At 33.4% G+C, this 15,948-nt stretch overlaps 2 protein-coding genes across 2 annotated transcripts; both read right to left on the bottom strand.

The window, feature by feature from the left end:
- Nucleotides 1–800: 800 nt before the first annotated feature.
- Nucleotides 801–2,543, bottom strand: LOC121781800. Its single transcript, XM_042179496.1, has 3 exons — nt 1,763–2,543; nt 1,597–1,682; nt 801–1,438 (listed from the first exon to the last, which is right to left on the bottom strand). Exons 1-3 carry the CDS (start codon nt 2,013–2,015, stop codon nt 1,154–1,156), a joined length of 624 nt encoding a protein of 207 aa, XP_042035430.1. The 5' UTR covers nt 2,016–2,543; the 3' UTR covers nt 801–1,153.
- A 2,624-nt stretch (nt 2,544–5,167) lies between these two features.
- On the bottom strand, nt 5,168–14,515 carry LOC121782515 (truncated transcription factor CAULIFLOWER A-like). Its single transcript, XM_042180382.1, has 8 exons — nt 14,167–14,515; nt 12,013–12,091; nt 11,389–11,453; nt 11,201–11,300; nt 7,626–7,667; nt 6,855–6,896; nt 6,521–6,663; nt 5,168–5,518 (listed from the first exon to the last, which is right to left on the bottom strand). Exons 1-8 carry the CDS (start codon nt 14,349–14,351, stop codon nt 5,398–5,400), a joined length of 777 nt encoding a protein of 258 aa, XP_042036316.1. The 5' UTR covers nt 14,352–14,515; the 3' UTR covers nt 5,168–5,397.
- Nucleotides 14,516–15,948: the final 1,433 nt, after the last annotated feature.

The following is a 15,948-nucleotide window of genomic DNA, read 5'->3' as shown; positions in this document are numbered from 1 at the left end:
AGAGGGTTCACAGCTTATGGATAGCTCAACAGCTTGGAGATAACTTCAAGTTGTTTATCTCTATCCTTAATTTGTTAGTTATCTTTTGAAGAGTCCCTTGTTTCAGTCTTCTAGTTTATCTTTTTCCTTTCGATTAGCATATGTTTAGGAGTATTGTGCTATATTTTTAAATAGTTGTAAGCGGTTAGTCTGTGGCCTCGCGAGAGAATTATTGTTTCTTTCGATTTGTGTTCAAATCTAGTTTATTCCGTTTATGTCTTGCAATTATCGATAGTTTGTGTTCACCCGCCTGTATTCCTCTCAACACTTGTGCTATCACTAAACATGCTCAGATTAGGTGTAGTTTCAATTCCTCTTCTGCTTTTCACTTTACTTAAATATCTCTCTTTTTGCAGGACTTCGTAAACTTCCAGTATGGACTTCGACCTTTATATGAGGTATGAGTACGATAATGTAATCCGATTTAATTAAACATTGCATTGTTCATCCTTGGAAATTATATGACAGAAATATAGTACACTATGAAATGAAATAAGTTGTCATTCTGTTTTATACAGTTGGTTGCATTTGGCATTAAAAGCTCTTTCCTTCTATGGTGCACACATAATTCGTTGAAGCTCCAAATATGAATGTGATATTGAGTGAAGGAAGGAAGAGAATAACTTGGATTTAGAATTGGACTCGATATAAATTGAAGCTGAATACAGAGTATTGCACTCTTAAGTATTCGACAAAATAACCTGAAAGACTGAAACAAATGAATGAAACCAGTTCTCTGGAGAAGCCAAATGATCCTCTCACCGAGGCCTTGATTCTACACCACCAACTACTTGATCCCTCTTTGATGCTTTCTTCCAATACTCCACAGAATATATATAGGAGTTTATATATCATTTATTGATTCTAATTTATTCCTAATTATTAGTTCCAATCCCATGAAATCCTACTTAAACTAGGAGTAAATAATGCATTACAATATTTCATAGTCAACACTTATGCTTGATTTTGTTCCTAATATTTCATAACAATAATTTGCTGCTGAATTTATTCCTAGTATAATTAAATCATTTCACTTGAAATCTTCTTCTTTCCAAGCATGGTGATTTATATCGCTGTATTTCGTTGAAGCTCCAAATATGAATGTACTGATATCCTAGGCCAGAAGCCAAAAGTTCTTGAGATGTTTGGTATTAATAATAAATCCTCCGATTTTTCTGTTTCTCCTTCTTACTGAGAATGTTTTACATTCAGCATTCTGGATGCTGTAGTCAACAAACCCACTCTCGTTTCTCTTGCATGCCCAAATCATCCGTAGCCGCCCTAGAAATGATTTCTTTCTTTGTCCAAGAACCAAAATCGAGACCCTTTCCCGTTTTGCTTCTTCAACAATGGTCGCCCCCATGTCATCCCCTTCCCTGACTGTCATCACCACACGCACCTGTTTCATTGTGAACGAAAGAAGCTTATGGTTATGAGTAAATGCTTCAGCGTCTGATACATTTTTGTGTAATGAACCGAATGCAGATTTCATCATTATAATCTGAATAGCTTGACTGCATGAGTGAAAAAATCATTTGGTTTACTTTCTACACTTACCTCAGGTTTTTTTTGTTGACATATATTTTTGCTAGTGTTCAGAAGATCGTACACCTTTGGATCAATCTCCCTGTTCGTATTCTCATCTGCACACGGTATATTCATCGCTCAGTTAAACACTGTCTAAGGTTCAATTTGGAAGGAAAAAAAATACCCGGTGTCGTACTTATTCTGGCAACATGTAACAGAACAATCGTGTCGTTTCTCTGGATCCCCTGGGACAGTGCATACTCGAGCGCCACTCTTGCTTCACGGCTTTTATCGACAACGACCATCACCTTGTTCCCAGACTCGTTTTCGGGGTTGAAGCTGAACTCACTGAACAAATCTGTCTTACCTTGTGCTTCGATGAAGCTTGCGGTTCTCTTGTCCTGCTGAGATGGCGAACGGGCAGGGGTACACGTCGCGGCAGGGTCCATGCCGAAGCCAGGTACCTCTCCTCTCTCAGTTTAGTTCATCTCTCTCTCAACTCTTTTCTGTTTCTGTTCTGCTCAAACTTGTGTGTGGAGAGTCTCCTTTAGTCTTATATACATAATTAATTGTGTTGGTAACTATGTTTTCACACACTAATTATTTTATGTTAAAAACTACCTCCATTCACGAAAAATAATCTGTTTTTTCTATATCATCCCTCTCTTATTTTATCAATTTGGCTTTAAAATGCTCGATATTCACTATCAATTATCAATACTATATTTCGTGGACAGAGGTAGTAAAACACAAAATCTTTGTGCGTGTGCGAGGAAGATGAGTAAGATTACAATTTGTTTTTTGATTTTCTACAATATTTTGCACAAATTCATTGTTGCTCTTATCGAAGGTTTGCTAAATGATGTGTGAAATTGCATACATAATGTAGAACGAATTTAATTTTGTAGCAAAGTCGAGTTACCTAATTAATTGTTGGGTAGACGTGCACATAGTCATCACTCATTTAGTATTTCATTTGTCCCAATCAAGCTTGGTATTTCATTTAGTATTAAGGCTATATATTTTGATGTATGTAATGATTGTAACTATTGTTTCTTGAATCCTATCTTTTTTATTGCAAATTTGATGAAATAAATTCCAGTTATTTAGTAGGATTCCAGGGATCTTAAAGTGATTGTTGATTTAAATTATGTAGTAACTTTATTTGTGAATTGTGATAGTGTGGTTTAGTTCACTAGATTATGCAAGTAGTGTTTGAAAAATTCGTTGTAATAAAGCATTACAATGAATTTGGAAAGGTAAGGGACACAAATCACATCGAAAAGCAAAGATGACAAATATTCAAAATATAAAATTTAATTTCACATATCCAAGGTTTTAATTATAGATAATTTATGTGATTTACTATTTTTTTTTGACAAATTATAACCTCTTGGATCAGAAAATAAAGATTAAGTTGGTTGTTCTAGGTTAACCAGTAGTAACAATTATAGAATTATAATGACATACTCTATCCGTCTATGAAAAATAGTTTCATTTTTTTTAGCGTCCATGAAAAATATTCTAATTTTTCAAAAATGGGAAATTTTGTTCTCGTACTTTACTCACTTTACTCCTCTTTTTTACTTTACTAGTTTCACATTAAAACTTGTGTCGTCGGCATATAAGTCTATTTTTAGTGGATGAAGGAAGTACGTTGTCGTGATAATGACTATTGATCTACTCGATACCACTTTTATTATCCCTTGATTAATCTTTCGATTCAAGATGATCTACCACTTTTTAATCGACTGATTTACTTCTTAATGAGACAAATCAATGCCAGATAATCGATGCTTAATATAATGATAATTTTTATTATTAATGGTGGTCCAAATTCATTTTTGCATGGTCATATATGGAACATAAGATTTCAAAATCTTCAAAAAGTATATCGATAGAAAAATCTCTTGATGTACAACAGAGCTCTCTAAGTGCAACAGTTTTAATATTGCTATTGCCTAACTAAATATAGAAGAAATTAATCTAATAAAAAAAGAAATCAAATACTGTTGAAATTGGGGAAATGGAATGGATGAAGAAAACTCCATTGAAGGTGATGGAGATAACTGCCATGGAAATAGGGAAAACCATCGACAAAAGGGAAAAGAGAAAGAAGGGGAAAATTTTCATTTATCACTACATTTTGCCAAAATTACTTACAAATTACAATAAAATGCCTTTTATAGGCTAGGAAAAAGTGCTAAAGACTAACTAATAAAGGAAAAACAATATCAACTAATTATATTTTTATTTTTAATTTCAACAGACATAACAAATGACATCACACATTTTCCCTTTTGGAAATCAGTGACTTAGCAAAAAAATAACTTTCCAATTATTTTGTAGTGTTGGAAAACTTTCTCCTCATTTTACCCGAAATGTATGGAAATTTATTAAGTCTATTGATGGAAATATCATTGCATTATTGTCTTTTTGGTACCAACTTTTTCGCTCTAGAAAAGATGATCTTGTCTACATTCAAATCTTACAGCTATTTCTACGCTAAATTATTGAATAATTTAGTAATGGTGTACGTGATAAATTTAATAATAAATTCAATAACTTACTGTCAAATTCTGCATGTGTGTAATTTAAATGAAGTCTAGAGTGTTTGCACACATTTACATCAAGCCTCACACAATTTGTTAATATGGAGTATCATGCATACAATTGTAGAAGTAGATAGTCATAATTGTTCCTCCCTTTCGACAATGTAAGAGGTCTCACTTTATAGTGATGTGTGAAAACAAGGTATAGTTGAAATAGGTAAATGAAAATGAAAAAGTTTATATGAATGTCAATCGAGCAAGCCTAGCGAATTTCAGACCAACTTTACTCGGATTACGGGCTAATCGGCTACAAACTTCTCCGTACTAATTAAAATTATATTTATTTGTTAATTACAAAAATTATATATTTCTTATAAATAATACTCCATCCTTAACAAAATCAACATTATAAATAAATATACTTAGCACAAATTATATATAAAAAATGAAAAAAAAGATGAATATAAGAAAATGTATCAAACAAGGAAATATAATTAATTCATAAGCACTTATTTATATAGAAAATTTGTATTTGTTCTTTTCTTTTAGTTTGGAATAATTATAAATTTTGTTCTCTTTTATGTAGGTATATATTTCAGAGAGGAAAAAAAGAAAAAAAAATGTAGAAGAATGATTCAAATGAAAGAGTGCGACACATAAAAAATGAAAAATAAGTTAAAAATCTTATTATTGTGCAGCCTAACCCTCTAATTTTAGCAGGCTAATAAAACCAGCCCATTAGATCCGGGTTAAACTTACTTCCCTACCTAACAAAGACAAAACTAAATGTAGTTACTACACAAACAAATACTAGTAATAGCTAACAGATTAATTAGACAATTTCATTTCCCCTAATTTAATCACTCAATCAAGAGCTACAGTTAAACCCTTAAATTTCAACCAAGAGATCAATTTAATCAAGGATTATTGATCAATTTTCAAATCTTTATTTTAAATTCTTTCCCTTTTTGGAGATAAGGATGCAAATGTTCAAAGATAATTTACATATTCCAAAATTAAATTAAATAAGTGGGCCCAAGGGAAAGAAATAGTTTATCAAAAACATTTCTACACACACATGTCTTAAGTTCTTAACCATTCAATTCTATACACATTATACCACACATATAATAAGGTATCGACCTTAATAAATACATTTAATTAAATTAATATCACTCTCATTTGTTTTCCTAGTTTAGCCTAGGATTATAATTAACACAACTATAAGTACATAAATAAGATGGATCGATGCAGGTCATCTTATCATTCTATATTTCTTTCATCCATCTATGTGGTGTAGCATCCACGAGGGTATTATCGGATTTGAAAATTGATTTTTGTGTAGTGTCGCACCTGCGGTAGCTTCGCCGTTTTCTCCTTCGATTGGGTAAATCTCATTCCTGTGTATACAAACGGACACAGGAAAAAGATTGATACGAGCTATGTATTCTAAAGTTTATTCAGAAATATATTTAGGTGATCCATTTAATTAATAAGATCTTTTGCATAATAATTTAACCAAAAAGTAGTAAATGAATTTTTCAACATAAATACTTATATTTGTTAGGTTTATAATAATAAAAAATACATTTTGGATTTAAATTACTTTGGATAATAAAATATTAGATTTGAACATCCAAAATTTTTGAAAATTTGATTCGATCTGAACCGAGAATCTAAAAAGGCCGAACTAAATTTAAATTTCAGTTTGGATATGATCAGATTTTCGAATTCCAGACTCACCCCTAATTCTTGTAAAGTAATAAATCCGAATGTTGCCCAATTTATATTTATCTAGAATCCAAATTTTGAGAGAATATAAATTAGTCGACGTTCTAAATCCTAATCTGAGAATCCAATTTTTTATAATTTCGAACAAACTAGACTTCTTTTGGGCCACTCTGGACGTAGTCCGACCCGTGCCACTCTGGACGTAGTCCGACCCGTGTAGACACGGTTCGGTACCATGAAGAGGCAGGCCAACAAGCAAATCTAGCCAATCCATCTCCCGAAATTGGGTTTGAATAGGTAAGAGCAAAAAATAATTATATACTTAATTTATCATACCAAATATTTAGAACTACTTTTAGGAAAAATTATCTAAAAATATAACCAAAATAATCTAAACTCGTGGTGATTAAATTTCGAATATTTTTTATTATTATAATATTTTGATCATATTTTATTGCATTTGATTCCCACCCCCAACTTATAAAACAAAAAAGTGCCTAACCGTACGTTTCCAGGTATAGCTCTAAGTTCCAAAAAAATCTAGTGTAATATGGTACGAACCCTAGACTGCTCATCAATGTGACAACCATATTTTAGACCAACCCTATTTATTTATTTTTTTCTAAAATAAAGTTATAGACTTTATAGTATACAACATTTATTGAATTTACCTGACGTTCAAGGTTCCCATATGCTGTGAGAGACCAAAACCGGAAGAGTTCAAGTCATGGTTTTGCTGTTGCTCCATCGCCGCCGTCGTTGCCGCTGTTGCTGCCGCCGCAGACGCAGCCATCTCTTTCTCTCTCTCCTTTATCTGTATATACATGATAACAAAAATGGCTAAACTTCACTAAAAACAATGACTAGCTAGCTATACATCCATACATAATATTCCCTACGTCACAACTAATTTGAATCAAAATTTTTGGATACGGATATTAAGAAATTGTGTTGAAAAGTACCGACTAAAGTACGAAACAAGCCTCTCAAATGAATATTTATTACCTTCTTGGCTAGGATGTTGTTTTGCTCCTGCAATGCCTTGTCCTGGACAATCCAGGTATACATCAGAGAATTAGGTGATTGTATGTGAAAGACAAATTATAAGCTTTTGGTCAAATTGAATGTGACATTTAAACTAATTAAATTCATGCATTATAGAATGAAACTTGAATTAAACTTTTTACCTCAAATTAACTTCTACATTTGAATCTCTTTCTTTGGTCAAGAGAGGTTTTACTTTCATATGTATGAGTTCAGTTGGGTTGGTTGGCAAGAAACATTTATTGTACATGAATGCTAGAGACAATTTTCATTACTATATATATCTAGACAAAAAGTAACTTGATGTAAAAATTTTAAGTAATTTAAGCTACAATTAATTTTAGCAAATTTTGAACTTACATGACTAGCCGTGAAATCTATATAATTTAGTTTAAAAATACATGAAACGACGTTATTTTAACGCCCTAGTTTTTGAATTCGAAGTTGAATAATATGTGCCTAATAGGATAAAATAGGTCCTATAGATCTGCCAAAGAATGACCACCAGTCATGGAAAATTAACACTAATCTTAAAATTTGTGAATATTAAGACCAAAGTTAGTAGAAAATACTAATTTCCTTTGAATATAAATAAACACAATCAGTTTTTTTTTTATAATTTCAATAGATTCCCTCTTGAGGAATTAATTTTGTTTATGTAAATCTAAACATTTAATATTAAAGCATGCATGGATTTTATCTCTGACAAATAAAGAGGGATTCGTTTCTTACCTTTTTCTGGAGCTCTAAAATGGACTCATTCATGAGTTGGTTCTGCAAGTAAGAATTTGGAACATATAACAGTAATAAATAACTTATACTTCATCCTGTCTTATTTGAGGCGTAGTAATACCAGATTTAAAAATTTAGTGAGTCGAATTGAAAAAAAAATAAAACAAAAATTATAAAATAAATAAGTGAAAGAAGAAATAAAGCATAAGAAATAATTAAAGTAAAGTAAAATATATGTGGTCGCGTGCTTAGTTGTGAGCTTGTGATAAGTAAGCACACGTTTGTGTGCTTATGCACTAAGCACGCGGCTGATGCGCGACATTGTGTTTCAGCACGCGAAACGATTTTTCAACAAGTGGCCACCCATTTTTGATTTTTCATTTACTTTTAAAACCATTCTTGACGCCTTTGATTAGACATATAACCCTGACCTCATAAATACATTCTTTGACAGCTTTGATATGACTATAATTTTAATGTCAAATATTCTGTATTTACTTTTTAATCCATATCATAAATGTTAAATACAGTATTAGTAGTTCTTTATTCCAATTTCAAGGGAACTATTTAGAATGTCCACAGTGGGAGAGCCGCGGCCCGTGGCTCGGGTGCGCGGCCCCCACTGCAGAGAGCCGAGAACGGTGGCTGAGGGCCGAGAGGGAGCCGCGGCCGCGGCCTTCACGCGGCTGAGCCGTGGGGTGCGCGGCCCACCACTGCAGCGGGCCGCGTTTCGTGGCTCAGCCACCGAATTTTAAATTTTTTTTAGCTTCTTTTTTTATTACAAACACCCCATTTTTCCTCCATTTTTCTACCCCAATTCAGACAACACTCTCTCTAATCTTTCCAATCTATTTTAATTCAATCTATTTTATTAATATAATACAACGAAGTTCTTGTTACACTTTTTTTTGGTTAGGTTGTGAAATTTTTTTTATTTACAATCCAAATTATTTTATTTTAATTAAAGTTATAAATATCATAAATTATAGTTTAATAAAATTTATTGTACTTAAATTAAAAAATATCATTAAAAAAGTAAACAAAATTAATTTTAATTTTGGAGAGGGCCACATTTCGTGGCCCTTGTTATTTTTAGGTTTTACCATTGTGAAGAGCCACATTTGGTGGCCGAGCCAACTTTGGTGACCTTCAAGAGCCACCATTGTGGACACTCTTATGTCCTCTTTCATTTTCTCTACCAAATAAGGTCATCCACAATGGGGCGACATAAAGCGCCCTAAAGCCAGTCCTATGTACCGCCACGTCAGCATTTTATCCTACTGCCCTTTCACCTGCAGTGGGGCGGCCTATGGCACGCCCTAAGCATTTTACTATTATTTTGTTATTTAATTTAAATATTTTCAAATATATAAATGCAAACTTATTAAAAAACACAACGATTAACTAAAAGAACGGCAAAAAAATCATTGATTTAAAAAAAAGTTACACGAGTTAGAAATAAAAAAATGACTATCGTACAAAAGCCCTAACTTCCGGCTCAACTCATCGCTCAACCTCTGGAGGCGCTCGGCTTGGGCCAGATCCGTACACTTCATAAGGGCGTTGTGCGTATCCAACAACGTCCGCGCCATCGAAGCCGTTGCCAAATCCGCGTAGGCAAGTGTCGCCTGGATCGTCGCCGGGGTCGGGGTCGAGATCGGCGATCGGGGGGCGGCGGCCGAGGAGGATGCCGCCTTCACCTTCCCCTTGTTCTTCGCAGCCTTGACGCCTATGGGATGCCGCCGGGAGGACATCGGTGTGCCGGAACTCTCTTCCTCCGTGCACGTCTGGTTGAGGTCCACCGGACGAGTTCCGCTTTCGCTGGTCGTGTAACCACCAGTGTCGGTGGTCTTTGTCCTCTTCGCCGCATCGGTGTGCAACATTCCGCCTTGGAACTTCTGTTGTCCCTCAAGAGCGCCCAGAAGTTGAAATGTTTCAACTTGAAGTCGCCGTACATGGACTGGTACGACAACAGCGATCTATCGCGCACGTCGCTCAAGCTCTCGCCACTTCCCTGATCCCTCGAGCACTTCTCGTACTCCGCCGCGAACAGGTTGACTTGCTTCTTCACCTGATCTCAGTGCTTGCGGAGCTGCTCCTGCTGGCGCTTGTACGCGCTCGGCGGCTTCGCCAGATTGTAGCGCTCGACGATGCGCTCCCAGTACACGAGCTGCTTCTGGTTGTTCGCGAATATCGGGCCCTCCGTTATATCCATCCAACACCTCACCAAGACGAGGGTTTCATCCGGCTGGTAGTTCGTACAACCAGGGGCGTACTCTTCACAAGTTGTCGGAGGTGACAACTTGTGCGCCCGGTTCTTGGTCCGCTTCTTTCTGGCGTCGGCGGTGCGACGGGAAGCGGCGGCAGGGCGAGTTGGAGACGGCTCCATGTCGGAGAGACCATACGAATCCGTACTGAAGTCCAGATCGTACTGCGTGTTGGCGTCGAACGATCGATATTCGCCAGGTTGTGTACCCGACCACCGTGCGCCATCTCCAAACATCGGGCTACTAGGACTTGAGTATCCACCGGAATCCATTTTATAGCGTAATTTGAGAGTTTAAAAGTTAATCGAAAAGTTACAAATGAAAAGTGAAGCTGGGGTATATATATAACAAAATTTTTGAATTTAAAAAAAAAAAAAAAATAAAACGCGTTGCATCGTCCGCGTCGCCCACAGTGGGCGGACGATGATGCGGACGATGCCCTATCGTCCGCGCTTCGTCCGCAGACTAAGCGTCGGGCGCGGACGACGCATCGTCCGTCGTCCGGTGCCACAATGGCTGATGATAGCGTGCCTGATGCATCGGGTGCGCTATCGTCCGCCCCATTGTGGATGGCCTAATGATCTTATTTTCATGTTGATGATTTAGCTACTAGGGGAAGCTACTTTTCACATTTAATCAAATAAATAATTGATTTTTTTTCTTTATTAGATTTTTAATTATGTATTCTTAATGAAATACAGACTATATATAAGTAAAATTAATTCAAATAATAACAGTTGCAATTAAAAGCCTTGAGATATTCCAAAATTACCATACAATTTTTATCTATTCAAATAATCCTTAAAAGTAAACAATTAATCCTTTAGAATTTTCAAATAATCCTTGTAATTGAGAGAGATACCCATTATTTACTATTCTTTCTAATCTATAAGAATTTGCACAAAGACCTTCTAAGTGGTATATGTAATTAATATCACAATTCCATCAAATAAAACTTAAGCCTGTATTATAATGAAAGTTTAAGAATTTACATTATACAGAATATAATTTAATAATCTTTATCATATGATGGATTAATATTGCCAATATTCCAATATATCTGATAAAATATTAATATTTATATACTTATATAAGAAAATAAATTAAGTATCCTTGTACTCAAATATCACTTGCAATTTCAGTGTTTGGTTACAATTACAAACAAGAAACACATATGGAATATATAGCAAAAATTATCTTTCATAATTATGTCATTATTCCCTTCTTGAAATATCAAAGTATCTATTTTTCATCATATGATTTGAATTTAGTTTTCATTTTTAGAAACAAAAAAGGCTGAAAATTTACCTTTCGAGTACGGATGTGTTTAAGAGAAACATCAAGTTGATGTTCCAAGTTTTGCAGCTCTTTCATGCTTAGAGAGTCCAGATCTTCTCCCATATAATGCCTCAAATAAGTAAATAAATATAATAAAATTGATTATGTTTAGATGTACATTATAATTAATAAACCAATATATGTATGTTATGACCCACCTCTGGTTTCTCTGCAGAACTTCCACCCTACCCTTAAGCTTAGCATGCTCCAAAGTCCAGCTTACCTATCAAAATCAAAGTTTATATATATAATATATACCATATGTCACATTATAAATAGAGAAATGTTATAATCCACACATCATCTGACCATTTTAATTCGCGTTATTTATTATTTATTTTATTTACATATGTATTTTTTTATTTACAAATTACTTACAAGTTAAAGATTAATATGTTCATTTTACCTATAACTTCAAATAAATAATTAAAAAAATATAGAATTATAAGGTATTTGAATCAAACTAAATGTATAAAACAAAATAGGCAATGCCAATGTAACTGAGAGTGGTGCTTACGGATGCTACTCATGTAAAATATGCAACATAGATATGTATAATGAACGAATCGGTCTATGGTGGATACCTAATTTACACTAAACGAGAGCAATGCTCATGAATGATGCACAAACACGATATTTATCATAACATTATTAATATGAAAAACTAAATTTATAGATTGTAGAAAAGCAATTCTAGTATTTATGCATAAACATAATGCTATTTTTAAGAATGTAACAATTCGTTTTTCAATAATGCAATGATAATTTAGGTTTATCCATACCGGTGATTCAAAGTCGGGCTCTTTTAGCTGCCTTTCAGCATATGAACATCTTTCATATCTTTCAAGGATCCTTTCCATGCTGCAGCCAATTAAAACAAGAGTTAGGATTAGAGCCAAAATATTAATTTTTTTAAATAATAATATACGTAATTTGTTTACAAAAGAGAATTATTTTTTGCAATTAAATCACAACTTTATTAAGCATAGTGCAACACAAAAAAAACAGCTAGTAGCATCTTGCATCATTCATGTATATTTATTGCATTAATAAAATTATTGCATCAAAGCTTCACTCATAGAAGTTAGAAGTAGATCACTTTCAATGTGAAGTAATAAAATAAATACTCATTATAAATAAGTTCAAAGATGAATTCCAATTTACTACCAAGTAGTAGTTTGATATAACAACTAATAAAAACTTAAAATATTCACTCAAAGTATATTAAGAGTATCTTAGTAATTCACATAATTACAATCACGTTATAATTTCAAATTATTATCGAGCAATAAACAATTCGTTATACAGGAGTACTACTTTCTTTATTACTTAAAAAATCCAAAGTAGAAAGTAAATTGCAAGTCTGAGTGTAAAAAATATGTACATCTAAAACTCATATTGTACTTTTTTTAGTTCATTATAGATAGAAACTCTAAATTCAAGTTCACCTATTTGGCAAAGAAACATTAAAGAGCAACAAAAAAAAGTCAAGTTAAACTAAAAAAAATGGATATTTGATTGTTGCAGGAAAAAACAAAGTGAATTTAAACTAATTTTTAATTAAAAAATATAAAATATTATCTCATGCTAATTATTATTTCTATAGTAAAGAATCTGTATATACAAAATCTGGTAGTATTATACTTATAATTTAGTATACATGGCTTCTCTAATATTCATATAAATTTAGTATTTTAGAAACAATTTAATTCATTCTTAAAACATAAGTGAAGTCAAGTACTAGTAAATTCAAAGTGCATTTTTAAAAAAAAACCATGTATTAAGCAAAATAAACATGGTTTAATTTGTTGTTTTGAATTTCTCAAACCCAAGATAAATAAATATCTATACTTGTTATGCTTGGCTAAAATTCCTTCAAATATTTTTACTAAGACCACCTCCAACCATATACCAAAAATGAGTTTTGATGTAGGAAATTTCTCCAACCATACACCAAACTCAAACTCATTTTTGGGTTTTTCTATGGATTAACACCAAATTTGGTGTTACTGCAAATATTTTGTGAGACAAAAACTCAAAAATTGTGTAAATTTGATTTTAGTGTAAATAGTTAGAGTAAAATAACTTTTTGGTGTGACATATACTCAAAAATAGGTTTGAGTTTGATGTAAATGGTTGGACCTTAATATACACCAATAAACCAAACAAAGATACTGGAGTACTATATATCCCAATAAACCATACAAAGCTTGAATTTTAAGATGTAATAATGTGTGTTTTTTTAAAAAAACTGAATATATAGGAGTAAAAGAAAAGGACACAAAAAAAAATGAAATGAAAGTTTTGCATGAAAATACAGTCTGCTTTGTATCAATCAGAAACTCAGTATTTGATTATATATACTTACATAAAAACACACACACAAACTTTACTGTGGATACCTTCCAACAAAACTTTCAATTATATAAATATCCTAAATCAACTTCCAAAACCAAACAAATTACAGAAAACAGCAAAACAAGGTAGCTAGAATTATGATTCACAACAATTTTTTCAATAATTTCCCTTTAGATGCATAAAATTGCATACATATATATAAATTTGTGTGAGAAACCAACAGCATAAAAAACTCTTGTGGGTGAGAGAGAGAAAAATCTCATAAACACGAAGGAAACAAACTTAAATATATTTAAAAAATCAGTTAAAAACAGAAACAATCGATCGAAAACCCCAAAAGTGTGTGTGAGAGAGACAAAAAAACTAATTAAAATCACCTAAAACTCAAACAATCGATCGAAAACCCCAAAATTTGAAAAATATGTGTGTGAGAGAGAAACACACTGCAAAAAGAGAAAGGATAATCAAAATCAGCTAAAACTCAAACAATCGATCGAAACATGTGTGTGCGAGAGAGAAACACATCCAAAACTCAAATCAATCGATCGAAAACCCCAAAAATCGAAGAAAATTCATACCACGAATCAGTAGCATATTCGAAGAGCTTGCCCCTGGTGGAGAAGACGATTAATCCGACATCGGCGTCGCAGAGGATCGAGATCTCATGCGCCTTCTTCAATAATCCCGATCGCCGCTTTGAGAAGGTGACCTGCCGATTGATTTTGTTCTCGATTCGCTTCAGCTGCACTCTCCCTCTCCCCATTTCTCTCTCACTCTGAGTGTGTGTATGTGTGTGCGTAGGAAAAGAGGGGGAAAAAGCGTGACCTACTTATGTATATATATGTGGATGATATATATATGGGGAAGATGATGATGAGGAGGAGTTGCTCTCGTTTTTACCGTTTCCATGTACATGCTCTGTCGCACTCCCCACCACTCAGATATTTTTTTTCCTCACTCATTTTAGTAAAAAAGGAGACATATACATACATGTATAATTTCATTATAGTTAAAATCTTTTTCTCATAAAATTACACACACATGAGTGTATACATATATGTGTGTAAATAGGATGCACTTGTTTGTTGGTGTGTCTCTCTCGGTACCTTTTAGGAGGAGCATTTTTTGTGTGTATATGTGTGTGTATCTATGAATGATATATAGAAATTTTTTTTGTTAATTTTGGTCAAATTATGATTTGGCCGACAAATTATGAATATATGGATATGTGTCTCGTATTTCATTTTCGCTCTGTCTGTCATTACATGTCTCGTATTTAAGTGTAATAGGTTCGTAGGTGTTGTCTTTAGCCTGGTTTGTTTTGCTTGTTTTTCGTGAATTTTTTGGTGCCTATGTGATCTTCTTTGGTGCGTGCTCGCCCTTTTATGGCTTGAGCATTTTGGATCTTACATTCCTATTTAGTAAGTGAATCTTACCTTTCTAATAACTCATTCATATTTTATTGAACATAAATATATAGAAGAGGATGAGACCGGTGTATCACTAACTTTTTATGTCACTTTCTTACAGAGTATGTATTTCTGGTATTCGTAAACATGTATCAAATTGATGACGTTGTTGAGTTACTGGCAATGTGTGGAGAAAAAAGATAAGAATTCACGAACAATCTTAACCTCGTAGAATTTTTAGATGTCACATTAGATACCATTTCATTCAAATTTGACCTAATTAGATACCATTTCATTCAAATCTGACCTAATTATGTTTACAGCTAATTTTTAACTTTTGAGACAAACAAAAGATTGACAAAATTTATGAATTTTCCTCCAATTTTACTGTTAATCTCTCTCATGAATTATACACATAAACCGAAATGTACTTTGTTTGTATTTGTACGTATATGTATATATGCATAGGTTAGTGTGTGTTGTGTGGGTTTTGGAATATTTGAGAGAACAGTACTCAGATGTAGACGACGGCGGTTTTCGAAAACCGGAGGTGGTTTTAGGAAATTGCTGTCTCTCTCTGATTGGCTGAGGACATGCGTTTGGTCCACGTGTCGTACTTCCATTTCATGCGACTTCGTCTCCGTACGGTACGGCCACGTGAGCTCTGTACGGTCGCACAAGTATTTCTCTGACTTTTTGTAATCCATTTTTAATTAATACTGAAATCTATAAATAATTTATTACGATTATCTTTTTCGATTTTGATTGGTTAACATCATGATTTTGGGAAATTTACTTGAGAGAGAAGAATAATGATAATGCTCAAAAGAAAGTCGTGAAAGTTCTCAATGATACTACTAATTACCTTTTGTGGTATGCTTATAGCATTAGGCATAGGGACTAATTATCATTAAATTTTTGGGATTGAATTGCAAAATTAATTTAATCTTT

Source organism: Salvia splendens, chromosome 20, assembly GCF_004379255.2.
Source record: "Salvia splendens isolate huo1 chromosome 20, SspV2, whole genome shotgun sequence".
In the NCBI taxonomy this organism is placed as follows: Eukaryota; Viridiplantae; Streptophyta; class Magnoliopsida; order Lamiales; family Lamiaceae; genus Salvia; species Salvia splendens.
This window is presented reverse-complemented; position numbering and strand designations above follow the sequence as displayed.

What these genes read in the sequence shown, in the direction of transcription:
- LOC121781800 (XM_042179496.1), bottom strand. Translation starts at nt 2,015, where the DNA reads ATGGACCCTGCCGCGACGTGTACCCCTGCCCGTTCGCCATCTCAGCAG. An exon ending in GTTACATGTTGCCAGAATAA is followed by an intron (nt 1,683 to 1,762) that starts GTACGACACCGG and finishes TACCGTGTGCAG; the next exon opens with ATGAGAATACGAACAGGGAG. An exon ending in GTCAACAAAAAAAACCTGAG is followed by an intron (nt 1,439 to 1,596) that starts GTAAGTGTAGAA and finishes ACAATGAAACAG; the next exon opens with GTGCGTGTGGTGATGACAGT.
- LOC121782515 (XM_042180382.1), bottom strand. Translation starts at nt 14,351, where the DNA reads ATGGGGAGAGGGAGAGTGCAGCTGAAGCGAATCGAGAACAAAATCAAT. An exon ending in GTTCTGCAGAGAAACCAGAG is followed by an intron (nt 11,301 to 11,388) that starts GTGGGTCATAAC and finishes TACTTATTTGAG; the next exon opens with GCATTATATGGGAGAAGATC. An exon ending in ATGGGAACCTTGAACGTCAG is followed by an intron (nt 5,519 to 6,520) that starts GTAAATTCAATA and finishes TTGTATACACAG; the next exon opens with GAATGAGATTTACCCAATCG.